General features: G+C 38.6%; 1 protein-coding gene across 4 annotated transcripts in view; it reads left to right on the top strand.

Annotated features, from left to right (window-relative positions):
• slc39a14 (solute carrier family 39 member 14) overlaps nucleotides 1–20,778 on the top strand; it is a 26,359-nt gene extending 5,581 nt beyond the window's left edge. For 2 of the 4 annotated variants that reach the window (XM_086206916.1, XM_086206917.1), the window contains exons 2-10: nucleotides 1,072–1,397; nucleotides 4,079–4,256; nucleotides 7,097–7,135; nucleotides 9,680–9,849; nucleotides 10,187–10,309; nucleotides 13,198–13,371; nucleotides 13,786–14,020; nucleotides 14,228–14,412; nucleotides 16,230–20,778. In XM_086206916.1, the coding sequence (XP_086063042.1) occupies nucleotides 1,092–1,397; nucleotides 4,079–4,256; nucleotides 7,097–7,135; nucleotides 9,680–9,849; nucleotides 10,187–10,309; nucleotides 13,198–13,371; nucleotides 13,786–14,020; nucleotides 14,228–14,412; nucleotides 16,230–16,382 (1,563 nt within the window). In that variant the 5' untranslated portion in view covers nucleotides 1,072–1,091 and the 3' untranslated portion in view covers nucleotides 16,383–20,778. The remainder of the gene's footprint in view (nucleotides 1–1,071; nucleotides 1,398–4,078; nucleotides 4,257–7,096; nucleotides 7,136–9,679; nucleotides 9,850–10,186; nucleotides 10,310–13,197; nucleotides 13,372–13,785; nucleotides 14,021–14,227; nucleotides 14,413–16,229) is intronic. The other 2 variants (XM_086206915.1, XM_086206918.1) reach the window with 2 other exon arrangements.
• The last annotated feature ends 78 nt before the right edge of the window (nucleotides 20,779–20,856 follow it).

Genomic DNA, 20,856 nt, shown 5'->3' with positions numbered 1-20,856 from the left:
TGAGACCCCCATGGGCCCATGTTATAAAGCAGCATTAGAGAGTTAGGGAGGTAACTTCAGAGTCAGCCTTGGATTTTCTTTAATATAAAAGTTGTTGGGTTTTCAACTGAGTGTATCATTGCCGTAAAATACATTGCACACCTAACCTCCTTTGGAGCAGGTTAAGGGGTAAGAAACATGGTCAAACAGTTAACTTAATAAAAACATGTCACATGAACTATATCCTCATGTTTCAACCCATTCACAGGCAGGGTCTCTGTCTTTCCCCATTGAGCACATCTGTGAACAATATTAATATTTTGACCGAGGGAATTATTGACTTTTGCCAGTTAGTGGAACCCTGTGTAGCCAGTGAGATGGATCACAGGCAGTGTGTCTCACTCTGCACTGGAAGTGAGCAACAGGCACATTTTTGTGTTCAGACCCAACTGCAGTTGAAGGACCACTTATATTGATTTTTACACCACACTCTATACAACGCATTCATTCAGTGGCATGTAGGGGGTCATTTTTACTAAGCATGTGCATGAATGATGAACACTGCTAATTAAAAAGTCTGTTATTGTACACGTTCACTCAGTCAACTCTCCTTCCTGGCTTTGGCTACAGCAACAGTGCATTATGGATTGATATTCCTCGTGTTTGTGTCAATAGACTTGAATTGAATGTAAATTGTCACTTCCTCCTGTCCATATTGGTGATAGGTCATCTTGTGCCAATACAGCGCCTGTCATGTCAATGTGCACAAGAACTAATAGGAAAATTCTTGGTAGATTTAATGAGTTAATAGTCATCATGGTACAGCTTATTCTGATTGTTTGTGTTTGACGTTCTCAATTGAAGATACCCATGCTCATTTGGCCCCTGGGTTAAGAAGATCAACTTATGCCTCTTTGAAAATGCCACAGAGATATACTTGAGCATGTTCTCATGGCTCTCTATGACCTTATATGGTATAAGTAATTAGGAGGCAACTTATAGTACCTATTACACACTCGGACAAAACTGCTTTCTGTCATATTTGAAAAGGTTTATTTTTACTCCCTCTGTCACACCTCTCTGCCCCCACAGATTAATCCAGTGGAGAAGCCATGCTTATCCAGTCCCCTCATCTTCACACAGCTCACCTCCAGTCACAGCCCATGTTTGTCCTGGCCTTTGCTGTGCTGCTCTGCTCAACACCCCGAGTAACAGGACAGGATGAGAGTCAGACCCAGTCTCCTGCCCAGGTGCTCCAAGACCTGCTGGCTCGCTTTGGTGACAACAGCAGTATTACTGTGCCCCAGCTGCGCTCCCTGCTCTCCCTTCTCAGCCAAGGCAAGATGGAGGACCAGAGTGACAACAGCAATGTTATAGAGTCACCTACAACTGCCCCTACCAAGTCAAACAGCTCAGAGGTGAGATCAAACACAAAGACATCCCTTTTCAACACTTCAAGATGAAATCCGTACAGTAACTGCATTTTTATATTTCTGTTTAATCTTCTGTTCCTAAATGAATCTGCACATATTTTACTGTGACTAACACATATGGACAGAAAACCATTCGCTCTCCCAGCCACACCTACAGTTAATTTGGAGTATCAATTAGCCTACTTTCCTCTTGCATGCCTTTGGAACCCACGCACACAGGGAGAACATGCAAACTCCACACAGAAAGACCACGTGCTTGAGCCGGGGCTTGAACCCGGAACCTTCTTAGCGTTGGGCGACAGTGCTGACCACTGCACCACCGTGCTGCCTCCCACCTGTATTTTCATGGTTCTTAAATGGAATAAATGAAATAACAAAAAAAAAAAAACAACACAAAACAAGAAACCAGATCCTTGACCTTTTACCACCAAATTTTTTTCATTTGATCTTTGTGAACCAGTGGACATCAAAGTGAATTTTCAAAAACTCCTTCAAGTTGTTAACAGAGAATGTGTTAATGAGAATGGGGCCAACAACCTGAAATCATCATTCTTTGCCTCCTGTGTTTGCTGGTGTAGAGTCATAGAAAAGATACCAGCTATTGGCCATTGGTCATTTTGGACATTGTCTTGGCCCAGATTTTGGGGTGCAAGGGTTATTGCAGCCACAAAAAAAAAAATTAAAAATGGGATTTTGGTAAAATGAAAATAATTAAATCACCTTAAAAGGTGACCACTTAAGCAAAGTTGACACTAGGTGCCTGTTTTGAAGCGAAATACCATGTGGATGGTGGTTATGTTCCTTGTTGATATGTGGAAGTTAAAAAGACCCCATCATTATGATGCTTTTCATGTTTATACAAAACACAAAATGTGTGATAGAATCCAGTGTTTTGCCACATTGTGTTGCATTTAAATACAGCATCACTGGTAAGCTGAGCTGCCTCCCTCGATGGAGTTTCAGTCCAGTGGTGTCTTAGAGCCTCAGCGACTCTTTGAAGAAGAAGTGTAAATCCAGATTTAGTCCTCTCTGGGAGAAACTGGAGTCACAGGTACAAGATAGCTGAAATGTTTTGCATATTTCCCATGCTTAATGTCATGGACAATTACTGGCTTGTTTGCTGATCTGCTTCATATGTATTACCTTGATATGGAGCCAAGGTATGAATACTCCTGAGAAATTAAATTGAACAGGCTAGTTCAGATACAATGCAAACGTAGTTTAGATGCAGAATTGGACCATTTAGAGGAAGAGTATACGTGCGTCACTGTGTTGTCATTTCCACCTGTGTGAATATGAGGATAGAAATAGGTTGGTGAATCACAGAGCAGAAATGAGGCTGGGACATTTAACTAATGACTGCCACTGGGTTCTTTCTTTAGAGAAGCACAGGCAGGGCTATATTCATATGTTGAGTCAAGTGTCACCTGCATGCTAACTCACTGAAGAGATTCTTCATCAGCTGAACATGTTGCATGTCTGTGTCTGTGGCTCCCAAGCCATTAAAATGTACTTTCGTCATTTTTTGTAACAGTGATCAAGGTTTCGTTCTTTTCTGAGGATGGTAAATACAATCATTGAATGAATCAAATAGAATATTGACTGTTGTGATGATCTATGATATACTACAAACTGGTTTGTTGAGGAGTGTTCCATTGGATACTGCTGCTTCAAAATGAATTGACGCAAGCTATTAAAAAGCTCAGCCATTGTCACCAATATGGCTGCCTAAACTTACTAGAGAAACTTTCAGTATTAATTGAGGCTATTGACAAGTATTTTTGTCATTGTCAGTATCTGGCAGACATCATCATCAGTAGAATACATAATTATACAGAGATTGTTCTCCTGGTGATATCAGATTATATCCTATTCAGCCAGTTTTTCCAGGCAGCACCACAAGGAGTGTCCCAGAGAGGTAGCCAGAGAAGTAGTGGTAAGTCAGTCCTTGTTAATTGTTTAGACCAATATAGCACTCTTGAAGACAGCCAAGGATCCATTGCTCAAGATGAATTAAAAACACGAGTGCTAGGTCCCAGGCATCCTGCAGGCTGCGATCCAGAACCAGACTGAGCTAGCTAAAAGAAGCAAGGAACAACAACTGTAAAGATAAATGGAATAATCACATTCTTCCTCTTTAAACCTACTGAATACCTTGCTACCTAGTGACCTTGGGTGGATAACCTGGAAGTGTGAACAGGCTTCCATTGGGACAGGGAAGGAGCAGAAAATATAGACATCCATATCCCACCTGCTGGCATGTGCTGATTCACTCTGTTGCAGGCCAAAAACCCCGACAGAACCCACCTCTTCAGTTCTTTCCTATTCCCCATATTTTCAGAATGATATTGAAATCACAATTACCTCTAAAGAGTTAAGTAATTGTGCATTAATTTGAGCACAGTTGTGTACCACGATAATTGAATAAGTGAATTTGGACTGATATTAATTGATTATTGTCAAAAAAACAAATTCCTTCTGTCAATGGAGACATTATTTTAAGTGTACATCGGGTGTTATTTCTGTGGAATTATGTACTTAAGTACCATCTCCTGTGTCTCTGTTTTAAAAAGAAAATCACTATCACTGAGTCCTTCCGTCTTTAATTGTTTAATGAGGAGTGGAAACTTCTGTGGACTGATGGGGTAACTATTTCTTACCCCCAGTGCTTGCCTGCTGACACACTGGCCATTTACAGCATCACTGAGCAGTCTCGTTTGGATGGCCAAGGCTTACAGAAGCTGTGCCCCACCATGCTGCAGCAGTTGGATGCCGGCACCTGCCGGGCACATAAAGGGAATGAACTGCACAGCGAACCATCCCAGAGGCCATCAGATGCAGAAGGTAATGCAATAATGAACCCAAACACCTTTTTTTCATCATATCTGAGCTCCAAATGTGTAACAAATGAGTACATACAGTGATTCAGATTGCATTTTTCAGTTTGGTTTAAAAAACAACAACGAAAAGCCCAGCACCTCTGGAGCCCCCTCGTAGCATCATCATTCTGTATAGAGAGATCTCATCAAGGTCTCAGCCAGTGCAGCCCAGACAGGAAAGCATCTCAGGAACAAACAGCTCTTTCCTTGCTTGCTGGCATTGTGCAGGACAATTTATACAGACTCCTGACTGTAACACCTAGTAAGAGACTTGCTTGAGAGACCTGGAAACCATTTTTGTCATCTGCATCCAATCTGAGAGGCTCAGAAATAGATTGTGTGGGGCATCTAGGGATGTTCATAGTTAATTGATAAAAAAGAATATTTGAAGAACTGTTAAAACAATGGTTCAAAAAATAAATGCTTGAATATGTCATTATTGAGGCTGATCACTTCAGCGATACTTTGCATTCCTGGCACAATGGCACATCTGAGCAGGTATAGAGCCGTATAGTGAAGGTCTTGAACTGAAAATCCCAGTCATAGTGGTGTGATTTTTTTTTTTTAAGCCATAATGCCCCCTCAGATTTATAGGATATTAATCTGATCACTTATGAAGTGAAGTTAGTTTTTTTGTTGTTGTTTTTTTAGGGATCTCAAAGAAAATCACTCCGCTATCCACAATTTTGAAATATATCAGCGAACTCTCTGATAGGTAGAGCATTATTATGAAAATGTTTCCTGAAGTTTTCACAGTCACTTTGTGTTTCATGAATTCCGTCATGATTGCTTTAAACTTAGAGGAACCTGGTTGCAGGGAAAAAACAAACACATATTCAACAAACATTTGAGGATTTTGATATGAAATATTCATCGACACCGGTGACAAGTTAACTAACAATAATAAAATGATCAGTTGGCCACAAAATGTAGTTATTTTAAACCACACTGGGTCAGAACCATCTTTTCCTAAACCTTAAGTGTGTGATTTGATCCTGAACTCTCAAGACAATTATGTGCACAGTCTTGCTCTTCTCTTTGTTTGTATCATCTTAGGCACTGAATCAAGTATTTTTGTGGTCACGGTTCATCTGCTTGACTTGTTTCCTGGTGTAAAACTCATTTTTATATAAAGAATTTGCTGAAATGTCAACAGATGAATTGAATGGAAAATTCCTTCATCCAAAACCAGTGCTGATCTGAGGGTGAGTGGTCACTGCTGAACTTTTTTTTTTTTCTGTCACTCGTGTGATAGTTAACAGACTGTAAACCACACTCACCCCAGAGAATATTGAGATGTTGCTACTTCTGAATATGAACCAAGTGATTCCTCATTTTGATAATTGAGGACTGTTTTGTTTATTTTATTTTAAGTGGTCTGTTTTGTTAGCCTATTGATTTCTGAGTGGCAGAGGAGGATAAGGTAGTGGGGTTTTTTTTGTACTTCTCTGGGTACCGTAGAATTCCATATGTTTGAATTAGGATTCTATTCTTTAAAAAACAAAACACACATTTGAACCTCTGAATACCTTTTTTTTTTGTGTGGACGATGTCCGTAAACCTTTGCGTGATGTGACAGAGGGTTTGTCCTTAATTAGGCAACAACCTTAGGCAAACTTAATTATCGTCAACAAGAGGACCAAACGGTAGAAGAATTGTAGGAATATTTATTTGATAAACACATGAATTGCATCTTCATATAGTACAAAAGAAAAAGTAACAAATCAGGTACAATGTAAAACTGCTTTGGGTCTTGCTTTTTCTCTCGGACTTTCTATATGTTGCCTCCAAGATCAAATGAATATTCTTATTTAAACACCATCAGTACTTCGATAGCTTGCACATAATTTTTTCCTTGAGTCACAAATGATATCTTGCCATGTTCTTCCACCCAAATCCAAATTTCTCCAAATGAGGCTTAAGTATTTAAAGCTAGGTTGCTCAGATGGTTCGGGGTACAGATTGCTCCCTCTCTCTGTTTGTTGTGGACAAGTTTTATAACTATGGTTGTGAACACTCCATCATTTGACCTACATTCTATCATCAAAGTAGAAAGTAATATTTGACTTCTGTCCGTCATGTATTCAGTGATTGCAGCAGCCCAGGCTCACATGAGAACCTCCAAGACAGACAACCTTGGTGGTAGTCTCTCAATCATGACTGACTCGTGACTGAGTTCATCATGGTGGAGTTGCTTTGAAAAAATATCCCATTCCAGTTTTCATTTTCAGTCAAATGTGTCTGTTTTCTTAAGATCCAAATGTAAATTAGAATTTAGGATATTTGTGTCCTTGGTGTGAACTCCTACTCAGAGAAATAAAAACCATAAGATGTATTGGTATTTTTTTAATTTGATAACCTGTCACACTGAATAGTACATTTAATCTAGTTCTTGTCTAATAAGTTAATCAAAAAAATCAAAATGGACAGAGTTATGAGTTATTTTTGAAATAATTGGCTTTTAGCATCATCTCCTTGAAGACTATGGTCAACTTATGTAATGCTCTGCTTGCAAGAAGAGCAGCATTGCTTGGGGTTCGTTTTCTGTTCTTCATCAGTTGAAACTCTGAAATATGATATTTCTTTATGTATATGATGTCTTGTGGGCATGGTCATCTTCTTTTTAAAATTAATGAAATCATACTCCAGCACTGCAAAGCCAGCCTGCAAATTACAGAGCTTATTTTTAACTCAGTCTATCTTATCCCTAGCAGGTCGAGAAGAAATGGTCTGGTGGCCTGCAGCTCTGGCTCTCCCCCTACTGACAAACTTGTTTTCTCTTATCATCCCCTCTTTTGGCTTCAGCTCTTCACATTTGCACCTGGAGGCTGATTCTTTTGGCTTGTGAGTTGTTTGTCTTTGCAGATTGGTGCAGCAGGGAGGCAGATATCATGGAGAATCATTTCTACTGCAGATTTCACCAACTCTTACATCCTGAGATTACTGCATGATCTAACATTTTACTTTTCTTTTCCAGAACTACAATGTTGCTGTCCCATATAATAGTCTCATCTTACAGTTGCAGGCAGCTCTTTGTAAAGAACCATTTTCAAGCCAGGGAAAGTTTTTGGAATATGAATAAAGTCAGACAATTGTGGAAAGTTATGGAAGTTTGCTTCACAAATATCTGAATATGAGTATAATTAGCTCAGGTCTAAAGAGAAAATTCTGTTTTGGTTAATCTAGAATTCCTTTCATTATTTTTTATTGTACTTGTAAAATGTGGATGAACCCTGACAAACCCAGAGTAGTCCCTGCAAATGTTTTCTGCAAAGCCACAACTGTCTGTCAAAACAAAATTTTTACTCATAGATTAATGGTTGTTAGGGGGCAGTCATACCAATAACCACTCTAATCTGTGTTTTGTAGATAATTTGAGTGTTCTTTCTTAAAAACTTCACAGGTGCTGCAGTGTTAAACAAAAACGTTAGTCTTTTAACTAAATGATTGCCTATTGGGCCTTATGTCTTTTCTGTAGTGGTTCCAAAAGGATTGTTTACTTGTGCACCCCAAATAAGCTGATGTTTCCTGGTATGTTGGGGTGCCTGTTTGGTGGGGGAGGAGAACTTAAAGGTTGTAGTGTGATCCACCCACACACTACATCTCCTTGGGGAAACTCCTCACTGTCAGATGAAAAGATTTGGCAGACAACTCCACATGGGATGGAGGAAGCACGAGGTAGTCCTGGGTGTCCCCCAGAGTGGCAGAACAAATGGAGCAATAACCAGGACAGCTTGGTAGGCTAAATTTACAATGACAAATTGGGGAGAAAAGAGGGGGGAAAGGCAAAATAACTGTTTTTAAAAAAGCAAAAGTCACAAATTTTTACAATTTTCTGAACAGCTTTGGAACCACTGAGTTTGGCCATGTATATACTGAATCCAAGTCTGCTACCTTTCATATAAAAAGATGTTGCTCAAACCAACAGAGCTGGTATATGAGTACTGTCTGTTGCTAACATCCTATATCACAGCAGGCAGTATTCATATACCTCAACAGAGGTGAGTTAAATGAGTACTGTCTGCTGTGAAATAAGATGTTATGAACATTTGCATTTCAAATACAGCAGAGGCAGATTAATGTAAGATCAGAAATTTTGTATGATTTTTCTTAAATTCTTTTAGCTTCACATTTGTTTGATCACAAAATGATTGTATTGAAATGAAATGATAACATAGCTGCATTACCGAATGTCATGGATATGTTGTTCTGACGATTCGATCTCCCTGTCATTCCAACACCCAGTGTGGGGCTTTGCTTTCTTGAGTGTGACAGTGGTCAGTGCCTTTTCCCTCACTGGAGTCTTCATTGTGCCCCTAATGAAGATGCATTATATGAAATATGCCCTCATCTTTTTCATCGCTCTTGCCGTTGGCACGCTGTACTCCACTGCCATCCTGCAGCTCCTGCCAGAGGTTTGACATCTACCTGTGCATCACTCTATATATATCTATATATATCTATATCTATATCTATATATATCTATATCTATATATAGAGAGAGAGATATATATATCTGTATCTATATATATACATATATATATATACACACACATACATATATATATATATACACACACACACATATATATATATATATATATATATATACACACACACACACACATATATACACACACACACACATATATACACACACACATATATACACACACACACACACACATATACACACACACATATATATATATATATACACACACACACACATATGTATATGTATATATGTATATATTCCATAAACCTTCACTTACACAAACACCAATACCTCCCTGTAGTATAAATTGGCTGATAACCAAGATTTTTTTTTTCCCCTCTGGGATTAATGAATATCTGTTTACTGGGGGGAATGCTGGATAAATAGAACACCCTTGAGGCATCCTCCAGCATGGAATGTGACCCCTTGTAACCAGTATTCCTTCTTCTACTGTTGGGCTATTTAAAGTTAATTTTCCCCCTTTTGCTTCTCCGGTGACAGCTTGTGTTTATCCTGAGACTAGGACAGTGGTGCAGACATCTGATTGGACTAGTACAAATTATATGTGTGTGTCCATGAATGAATGGATTTTATGCATTACTTCTAAGGACAGCCTGTTGTCTTAAAGTACAAATGAAGGGTTGTGTTGCTCCTGTCAACTTGTTTTCAATAAGTTGCCTGTTTCTGAAAAGATTTGCATGTAATTTAATCACTATTTTTTCTCAGGCTAATTTAAATAATTTCTGGGTCTGTTATCAGGAAATTAACTGCTTGATGCTCTTCCATTTTTTCCTAGTGACTGTGTTGACATCTGTTTTAACTAAATACCTTGTTTTCCTCTCCTCTCCTCTCCCTTTTGTCTTCTCTTCTGTCTTCTCTTCATTTATTAGTTTGGGGCTATGGGATCCTGTGTGTGACACTAATTTCTCTGTGTTCGCTGGTTGGTGCAAGTGTGGTTCCATTCATGAAGAAAACCTTTTACAAGCGACTGCTGCTCTACTTCATTGCCCTGGCCATTGGCACACTCTACTCCAACGCCCTGTTTCAGCTCATCCCAGAGGTAGTGTCGATGCATCCAAAGTTTTACTCAATTAAATGGTTGCTGGTTACTTTTCTGGGCTGATTGTCAGTCTTCTTGATAATTTTATGTATCTTAAGTTTTTTAGAACCAATCAAGCAGATAGATACCCATCTCAATTACTCTCATGGGACTGCTGACTACTAGTTAGCTTATCGACACGCGCACATACATGGACAAGCTGATATTTATGATCAATCCATTTGATTAAAAAAACACACCACTGACATTGAGTGATGTCATTAAATAATAGTTTAATAACAGCTATTGTAAAAATAAATTTCCGTCTAACAAATTTTTTCCCCTCTGTCTTTGTTAGGCCTTTGGTTTTGACCCCATGGTGGACTTCTATGTGCCCAAGTCTGCGGTGGTTTTTGGAGGCTTTTACCTCTTCTTCTTCACTGAAAAGGTCCTCAAAATGCTTCTCAAACATAAAGACACGGTGAGTACTTGGAAGAAGGATTTTTAAAATATTTTGCTTTGTGGTCCCCATACTAAATATGACATGTGGATGATGGAGAATATGTCTGAAATGACACAAATGAAAATGATAAACAGAAACAAGAACTTTCAGAGTAAGTGAAAAATCCCAAACTGTATCAGATATTATTACTAGACTGGACAAAAAAAACAAACACTTTTTTTTTAAAAAATCCAATTTTACTGATATCTTTTTTAATATTGGGTGGCACGGTGGTGCAGTGGTCAGCACTGTCGCTTCACAGCATGAAGGTTCTGGGTTTGAGTCCCGGCTCGGCACGGGATCTTTCTGTGTGGAGTCTCCATGTTCTCTCTGTTCCTGTGTGGGTTCTCTCTGGTACTCCAGCTTCGTCCCACAGTCCAAAGACATCAAGAGAGGACGAGGCTGATTGATACTCTAAATTGACTGTAGGTGTGACTGTGAGTGTGAATGGTTGTCTGTCTCAATGTGTTGGTCCTGCGATGGACTGGTGACCTGTCCAGGGTGAACCCCACCTCTCGCCCAAAAACGGCTGGGATAGGCTCCAGCCCCCCCCCCCCCCCCCCCCCCCGTGACCTTTAGCAGAATAAGTGAAAGGAAATAGATGGATGGATCTTTTAATATTTTAATGTATTATTTCTCCAATAACTTTAGTGTCATGTGAGCTAGAAACTTTGATTAGATATTTTTATAGATTCCGCAAATGAGACATCTTGTTTATGCAGTTTTACTGCCTTTTATATTTCATATTAGTACTTAAATACAAATTTATTGTTTATTCCAATAATTTCCATATCATGTCACCTGGTGCCTCAAAGTCAAACCCAGATATTACTACAAGACTGAAAGAATTATACAATTTTACTGCATATACTATTGTTTACTGCTACTAACAGGAGGTATCTATTTGTCACAAAACATGATAACAGAGGGCAAAGACAGATTTCTGCACAGAACAGCATCCAATTGCATCAGAAGAATGTAAGCTTAATCTTAACTTTGGATGTACAAACCATCCTAGGGTCATAGTTTCAACTGTCTCTTTAACTTAACTATTATGCTGTCATTAGGCAAACAAACGTGTCAACGTGTCATTCCTTCATTCTTCCTGTCTATTACCTGTAGATTGTGGCAGGTTCAACCAGTTGGGCAGGCCATTTAACTTTTGAGGAAACTGCCATATTCTTATATGAATTTGCAGTTTCATTTTTTATGAAAGTGATGATGATAAAGCCAAAGGGGTTGTGCAGTCCACACACAGACGGACATGCCAGTTATTGTCAAGTTTTATCCTTTTCAGGGATCACTGGTTCTTGGGGTTTACAGTACAGCTCTTGGAGTTTTACGGAACTATAAAGTAGTTGCCTCTGTGTGGAAATATGCTTGACAAGGCTGAGAAATGTGTTCGAATGAAGGAAAATTGTCTTTATTGTCATCAGAACTTAGGTTTCTGTCTTTGCTCTATGCTCTGCTTGATCGATCTCCATGTGGAAATGCTTTTAAAGCCTAGTCTGAATTTGTCCATTCATAATAAGATTACTCAGGGCAAACCTTCCTGCCAGATTTTTATCATGGCTACAGTTTTTTTCATTTTACATCAAAGAAGCACACCAATTGAAAAGTAAAAAGTTTGATTTGTTTGAGACATTGGAGAGTCATATTTATGCTTGAATTTTCACTCAGCTTCAGTTGACGATGATTATTTTCACAGCTGCAATCTTGGCATGTGTTTCTGATTGTTCTTTGTTGTAAAAATAGTGCAGATCATTTCTGGTGATGCCTGGTCATTGTTAAGGACTTCCTTGTCTATTTGGTCATTTGTATATGCTATTCAACAGTGCTGGAGTGTTGAATACAGAGCCATGTTGCTCCTTAAGCTTTGTACAGCACTGCTTTAATGAGCTTTTTCTTGTTAATTATGTCCTAATCCTTCTTTTCTGAGATTGTAAATGTTATAGTGCTGCTCTCCAGGTCTGCTGGTCTGCTGATTCACTCACAAAACAGCAGCAGTGCAAAGTTGGATCGTTGGGAGGTAAAGTTGCTCCACCTTGTGGTTACTCTACAGGGAACCATGTGGTCTAGCCAACTTAATTATCACCTGAAACATAGACCTGCTAGGTCAATTACATACTCTCTATGACCCAAAATAGCACTTGCAATGCTTTAGTAAGGCATTAGAATGCACTCTGATGAAGAAACAAAAACAATCACATAGCCGTTTAAAATCTGTCAGCATTGACTCACTTGAAAAAAAATAAAAATGGAAGCCTGTAATTACTTCAAACAAGGAAGTAATGTGATCAGTGTAATGCACTGAATTTAGTCAAACAAATGTCTTTGTCACAAGAAAGGTAACATAAAAAAGAAGTGATAATATTTTGAAGGCAGTGCAAATTAAACGTTTAGGTAGCTAAGTGAATCGGACACTAAGTTCAGAGTCCTTAATGTATAATCTGTTAAATTGTTGGGAGGTTGGGAAGGAAGTTAGTGAACAGATTTTCATAGTACTGTTACTAGTCTATAGGAGCGAGATCCCTCCCCAGGTTTCTGCTTTTTTTCCCCCGTTGTTCCTTGGACCTGGGTTTGAGGGCAGGGCAGGGCGACTACCCCTGTCTCTGCTACAAAAGGATTTTTTAGGAACTCAAGGGCAAATTCTGAGCCGTGAATTCGGGCTTTATCTGTACAGTTTGATTGTTTGATTAATTTATCTTCACGCTCCCTCCTTGGAGGACATATGTGCTCTGTGTCAGTCTAGGTTTGAACTAGACCATAATGTGGTGCAAGAAAATTGTGGCAAAGTTTGTCATTTTTGTTAAACAACTAAGTTAAAATTATTAAGTTGTGCCATTGTTCATTTCTCTGTTTCTCAGAGCCACGGCCACAGTCATTACTCCAGCACAGATCGTTACTCATCAGCTGACAGGGACATTGAGGAGGGTGAGAAGGAGAAGTTGCAACAGAACGGAGAAGCAAGCAGTCTTGCCCTGGGAAAGGTGGATGCAGGGGAAGGTGAGCTCATGCTCAGCCCTGCTCAGACACCACAGGTAAAGAAAGCATAAGATTAAGACCAGGATGTTGGGTTGGTGTGTCTTGTTTATTTTACTTTTTCTGTATCTCCTTATGTTGTCAACACTGAAATTGCATTGTGACTCTTTTCAACTAAACTAAGCCCTATTGTAAAGGCAAGTTATAACAGTTTTGATGAACAGAAGAACACTACATAGTAGTAGTACAACAATATTACAGGAAAGTACATAAATAATTGGATTGATTATAAGACCTGGCTTGTGTACCTACCTACTAGTTAATGGTTATTAAACAGATTTTTCTGTTCTGGCAATACCAGATAAAACCAGAATATGAAATAATTCCCAGCCTTTTATTGTTGTTTAATAACAAAGGAATTGGTTGATATGATGGTTACTTCGAATTGGTGTCTATCACTCTCTTCCTCTCAGGACTCACAGAGTCCAGACAGTGGGGGGCGGTCCGGCAGCAGTGGTGGTGGCTGCTATTGGCTGAAGGGGACAAGCTACTCTGACATTGGCACTCTGGCCTGGATGATTACTTTGAGTGATGGCTTACATAACTTCATCGATGGCTTGGCCATTGGCGCCTCCTTCACTGCCTCCGTCTTTCAGGGCATCAGCACATCAGTGGCCATCCTCTGTGAGGAGTTCCCTCACGAACTGGGTTAGTCAGGATGGGATGTGACTCAACAGATGTTTTTCTGACATGTTGCTACCTTGAATATTGCAAGTCATCTACAGGCATTTCAAATAATCTCATTGAATTTTATTTTTGGTAGTCTTAATGACAAAGAATTGTCTGTGCCAGTATGGCTAATTTAAAACATATCTGATACTGTTTTCTTCCTCCTCCCTCTCTTTCTGTTTCAAGGAGACTTTGTGATCCTGCTGAATGCTGGCATGAGCATACAGCAGGCGCTCTTCTTTAATTTCTTGTCTGCTTGTTGCTGTTACCTGGGAATGGGCTTTGGTATCCTGGCTGGCAACAGCTTCTCCCCCAACTGGATCTTCGCTCTGGCAGGGGGAATGTTCCTCTACATCGCACTGGCAGACATGGTTAGTGTCTCTGATTTGATTCCTCAAACTGACAAAGGGTCATTTGGAGAAAGTAAAGACAATGTCATTCAGATTTTCCTCACCTGCTACTTTTGAAATGCATATAAGTTTTATTTAAAAACAATATGGAAATATAAGAAGTGTTGAACTTGTTCAGGGTGGACCAAAGTAACCCAGCTGACTGATGTTGCCATCCACAGAGCCTCTGTCAAAGTTAAACAACTTTTTAATCTGAGGTACCTGTGGATAATGTTCTTACGCTTGACAAAGATCCCAGTAGAGATTGCACAGTTTATTTCCAGTGTCACAATAATTTAAAAATATACCTCAGGCTTTGTCAGACAGTTGACATTGATGGTGATTTGTTTGTTAAAATCTTGATACTGAGCTGGAGACAGTGTCATTTCTGCTTAGCTAGATAATCTTGCTGTTTAGGGTGCCACCAGCTTATGTTTACTTTTTGTCAGCCGTAAGCAATTTTGTTCATTTTGAATCCTGTGAGCATAACGTTAGATTTTCTGACTATGAATAATCACTAATGAGTAAAGCAGTCAAGCTCTCCTTAATTACCCTGGTACCATGGCTGGGTTAGTTGGTCTGGAATGCAAATGTACAAATCACTATTTGGATCAATTTGAATATGGATCATTCTGCTTAATGAAACAAAGCATCTGGGCCAATTTTAAGTAGTTTATTTGGCCATGCCCCCTTTTCAGATGTAGTACAATGTGTTTAAATAAAATGACATATTACAATGTAATTTATTTTGCCGTGAATGCATTAAAAATTATTTGCATTCTTTTTTAAGACAAAAATTGTAGTTGATTTGCTAAATCCAGTTACGAGAGAGAAAAGGGAACATTACATTTGGTAAACATTGTGTCAGGAATCTAATTCATAAATTAGATACTGTAAATGAGCATGGAAGAGTACTTCAAAGCTGTTTCAAATGCATTTTGGCAGTAAGATCATATGACAGCTGAAGCTGCAGGTGTTTTGCTCAGTTTCTTGCAGTGTCTCCACCAATCATCTGGGTTCACTGTTACACCAATGGCTCATCTTTGTTTTATAAGACTTAAGCTTTATGATTTTGTTTGATAATAGCAAGAAGCTCAGTTTTCTCCATTTTTTTTTTCATCAAGTGGCAAAACATCTTTTCTTGCCTATGACAGAATAATGCTTCGTAATCATTTCACCCTCCAAAAGGTTGGTCTACATGAGGCAGAAGGCAGGCCGTATACTTCTGGGACATCCCTCCTATGCCCAATCACAAATCAACATGTCCTTCTGTTTAAAGAGGACACATTTGCATTGACACTGCTAGAGGAATTAGGCTTCATGTGATGATAGGATCTGTTAATTTGTGATCTGACCATTCATACAGATGCCTGGTCTGACCAGGGCCTCTGATGTGTACCAAATGCTTGAGTGGTTTTCAGCTGTCATCATATTAAGTGTGCCTCATGATTGGTTGTGAGTGAAGATCTGTCTGAGTATGAGGAGGGACTAGATCCATCCATGAAAGAAAAATTAACATGAGCTTTTGGATTGGTTTCTGGTTATCAGGCTATTTCTTGTTAATAAGAATAGTGTGGTGCAACCTGGAAGTCTCCAAGTCAGTAAGTTATTTGAATGAGTTTTTAGTTATTTGCCTGAAATGAGATATTTGGTTAACACACAGTTAATGATTTGCTCTACAGGATGGAATATGTCTGTAAATAACACAATCATGAATTTCAAATTTTTAATACATCTTAAAAACTGTAATTGCTAACAAATATGTCAATACTTCTTTATCTCTCTCGTGTGTTTGCCAGTTCCCAGAAATGAACGAGGTGAGTCGGGAGGAAGAGGATGCCGGTGGCAGCAGCTTCCTACTCACATTTACCATCCAGAACGCCGGCCTGCTGACAGGCTTTGCTATCATGCTGCTCCTCACCACCTACTCGGGGCAGATACAGCTGGCCTAGCAGTGGACTCCTCTGGACCAAAAAAACAGCTAATGGAACTGAGATATCAGCAGGTTCTGGTGGAAACCAGCTCCATGAGGAGGAGGGGGAGGTCAAAACTTCGTTTTGTCTCTGTCTTCCTCCCTCTCAGGTTTGGATTTAGCAGTTTTCAGGACCTTGGATTTCAAGAAGTCAGACTTCTGTGCGGCAGGGACGCACACTGACACCTCTGTCAAAACTGTATGATTCACTGTTCTTGCCGAGATCTTACATGAAGTCAATTCCAAGCAGGGGGTCAGCAGCGCTGTTTCATTATATGTTCAATCTTTTCCTCATAGTTGCTTCCTTTAACAGTCAAGAAATATCAGTGTTGAGTCTTCAAAGATTAGTCTCCACTACTTTTAACATTGCAGTCCTACAGCAAACGTGCGTTTGTTTGTTTTTTTCCAAACCTGCAGTTGTAAACTTGCTGTGACAAACAAGTGACTTAGTTTGTGACAGCTTATTAGATTTCCCTCTGTAGCTGTGAAAGGCTTTACGCTAATTTTACCACATGTGCAGTAATCCTCTGCCCCCAAACTGGACTTTTATGTGTGAATTCAGTGTAATTTGTGAGAACACACACTGAGCACGAACTGACCTGCAGTTCAAAGCTGGTCGCTCAAACTGTTCTCCATTTTCCTGAATTTCTGAACAGCCATTTTGGCTTGTGCCCATATTTTCTCCTCGTTCTTCCTGTGGCGACTGTCACTGAACCTTAACTGTTGAGGTTCACTAGATGGAGTGTTTCGATCCTCTTTGCCCACAATACTTCCTCAGTAAAAGCACAATTCAGGTAACTGCAGCTGTTGGCTTGACATGCTTGTTTTCTTTTGTCCTAGACTTTTAGCCTCCCACCCCCCTCTTTTTTCCGTTCTATACCAAAAACAAATTATCATAGACCTGAAACTAGAATTTGAATCATGTCAGAAACAAACTGATTTACAGCTGGACCTTAATTGTTTGCGTGTTGATGTTATATTTTTTTATACATAATAAACATGACAATGAAAAGAATTTTGAAGACCAAATGAAGGCAGACCATTGAGACTGGTGAAGGGCTATACAGAAATGTTTGCGAGGATGCTCTTGCACATGTTTGATGTGCATCTGGTAAGTCTTTGGTCAGTTATGTTTAATCCAGATCTCCCGTGACGCAACTGAAGTGTTCATAATGGCATTTCTCCATAGTTCACCATCTGTGCCCTTCATTGTTGAAAATGTATAATTTTTTTATTTCCTTTTTAATGTAAAAAGTGCAAATCTCTCTTCTTTGCACATCCCATGTACTATCTTTCCCAGAATGCTCTATTCTTTTAGTTTTAACATAATACTGTAAGCGGAATCATTTTGACACGCACTCTTTGCCTACTGATCTGTGACCTTATGTACGTTTTTCATCTATAATAACAAAAATGAAGTGATACTGTGCATAGTTGGGTGGTTATCACTGTAATCTCTGTTATACTGTATTATGAAAGTACTGGAAACTCACGTTCTCTGTACTTTTCCATTGACAGCCTCTGTTTGTGCCTCTATCAGTGTAATTTTTAAGCATCCGTTTTGCTGGCAAAGCAATCAATACCCAGCAATCTTTCAACTACAGAGAATTCAAGTAACAACTTGGTCTACAGGGGTGTCAAACTGACCCAGTAAAGGGCCGTGTGGCTGCAGGTTTTCATTCCAACCAAGCAAAAGCAACACCTGATCCAACAAATGAGCTGTGTGGACACAGCTTGATTGATTTAAGTAGAATCAGGTGTTGCTTTTGCTGGGTTGGAATGAAAACCTGCAGCCACACGGCCCTTTACTGGACCAGTTTGAGACCCCTGGTCTACAATATCCGATTGACATAGTATTTTGTCTGATCCATGAAGATTCAGTCCTCGTTCATTCTGGGGATGAATCGGATTTCTTTTTCAAATCATAATATAATAATAATATTTTGGACTGTGTATTTGTAACTGGGTGGCAACATTTTTGGTTGTACCTTTTTCAGCCTGTGATGAACTTGGAAAGCACTGAGTGGGAGCCAGGCCTTGTCACCAATAAGGCGGTTCAAATGGTTTTGTTATCTGTAATTTTGAGTGTGTTTACATGGATACAATAATCAGACAATTATAATATGATAGCATTAAGCTGATTTACATGCATTTTAATATTGTTTTAATTCAACATTATTCAGGATTTCTCTCCAAGTGCATGATTTAAATCTCACATTGATGATTATTTTCCAAACATCAATCTGAGTTTTGAACATATTTGACACTTGTTTTAAAGAGCACCTCTGTCATTTTGGAAGACACTTTTTGTAAAAAGTCACAATTTCTATATTTTTCCCATCTTAAAAGTATAAAATCTTAATATGCTTCATTTCTCTACTTCTATCCAAAAATATTTTTACCGCTGCTGCCTGCAGTGTTGATTGATTTATTCATCATTTTTTGGATTCCTGGCAGTGTATCCAGATTGTGCAGATTAAAAACCCTTCAACAAATCTGATAGATCTGTACAGTCTACATGCACTGAATATAATGGAAGATTTAATGTGTTTATGTTTATCAAACATCTTATCGTCCATTAAAGAATTTTGAACTTTATTGTTTACATTACCACTTGGGTAATCTGTTGAAAAAATGTGATGAAGACTGATTATTAGTTTTCATGTAAATGCACTCAGCAATTGTTTTTTGGAGAAGTCAAGAGTTGTTGTGCGTCATATTTTTGTAATGTAAGTGGTTTCACTTCAGTGAAATGGTCATATACACAATAACATGACATCAAATGGAGGGTGTGCACGTGTTTTTGCCACGCTATACCCACATCTTAAAGATGCAGTAACCATATTACCTGAAGCTACATACTCTACCATAGATGCAACATTACTATCCATTATAGCTGAAATTAATTATTTATCACAGTTTATGGGATAAATATCTGTTATTCCTGAATTGAAAAGGCAAGACTTACCAGCAGGTATCATGAGGTCCAATATTACTGCTGCTTGATATGTATTAGAGATAATATATAAGGTAAAGTATTCAGTTAAGCTTTACTCTACAAGCCATGGAAGCAGATGTAAGTTGAGTCTTTTCCTCTTCTGTTTGTTTTTGGTTATTTAGTAGTTTATTTTTGATGAAATATGTCAACAGCAACCAGAATACATATTAAAATGTATTTGCATTGTTCTGTGAAAAAACTGAATCTGGAGCATCTACAGTGACAGAGAGAGACTGAATTCCACTGGTGATGAAATGCACAATGGTCTGTCAAGGAGCTCACAGAAAAATAGCAATGTCCTTGGTGCAAACATAATATATCGATGAACAAAGCAACTATTTGACTTCATAGACATTTTAATAATTCATGCTCTTTCAGACTTGCAATGCATCATTTGGGAACTATTGTACCTTGTGTAATGAATCAATCCTCCTCTGCCTTTTCTGTGTCATGGGAATCTCTTTTATAAACATCCTTTTCAAGAAAGTCTTGTGTCAAATCTTATCCATGTGGTTTATTTTGGTGATATGTCAGATCAGTAAAACGAAAACTATTAGTTATTGTCAGATTTGTTGTATAAATCAGTTAAGTTTTCATCTGAAGGGAAAAAAGCAAAATGAGAAAGGCTCATGAATTAGACTTGTGACAAAGTGAACAAAATAGTCATTTTTACAGGCTGGTTAGCTACTTTTTTTAAACGGGGAATTCAAGATCATGTCAAGGTGCCAGTCACTTTTCATATAAACTTATACTTATTTTGAGTGTCTCCTCTCAAAGCTACAAGTGTCTGCTTCGGTTTTAGGGGATGAGGTGGCTGTTGGCTCTTCAGACATAAAATCATTAACAAAGGGGTTCTATCTTCAATTCTGAAGACTTTCCTAGCCTCCTACCAGAATGTAAGCGGATGACTCAATTGATGATTTTTCCAAAGCTGGTAAAGTTGTTTTTTATTAAGTGTCTGTGTAAAACAGCGATTATACTGACCACTTGTATACCCAAATGTACAATTTGTAATTGAAAAGTGTTATGTAGCTTTAAAGTGGGGACTGGGTTGGATAAGACTAAATATAAGGTGGAAGCTTCTCAGTTATCCACGTCATGGTAATTAAGAGTTAGGTGTAGGCAACTGAACTTCTTTTTTGTTGTAGAAGACATTTCACCTCATATCCAAGAGGCTTCTTCATTTCTGGGAACTGAACCAGAACTGAAGAAGCCTCTTGGATAAGTGTCTTCCACAACATAAAAAGTCCATTTGCCTACACCTAACTCTTTGACTAGTAATAAAACTTGCTGTAAAAAATAAAAATAAACTTGCCATACTGCTGTAATTATTTTTTTATGAATTTAATTATTTTTTAAGACTAAATAATATTAAAGTGATTTTAAAATGTCGGAAACTTTTTTTTTGTGTGTTTGTTTTAAATTAAGACACTTTAGAGTAGTTGCAGTCCACCTT

Source organism: Aulostomus chinensis, chromosome 6 (assembly GCF_037954235.1).
Source record: "Aulostomus chinensis isolate RoL2024-O1b breed Wild chromosome 6, RoL_Achi_v1.0, whole genome shotgun sequence".
In the NCBI taxonomy this organism is placed as follows: domain Eukaryota; kingdom Metazoa; phylum Chordata; class Actinopteri; order Syngnathiformes; family Aulostomidae; genus Aulostomus; species Aulostomus chinensis.
The sequence above is the reverse complement of the archived record's forward strand: the minus strand, read 5'-3'. Positions and strand labels throughout refer to the sequence as shown.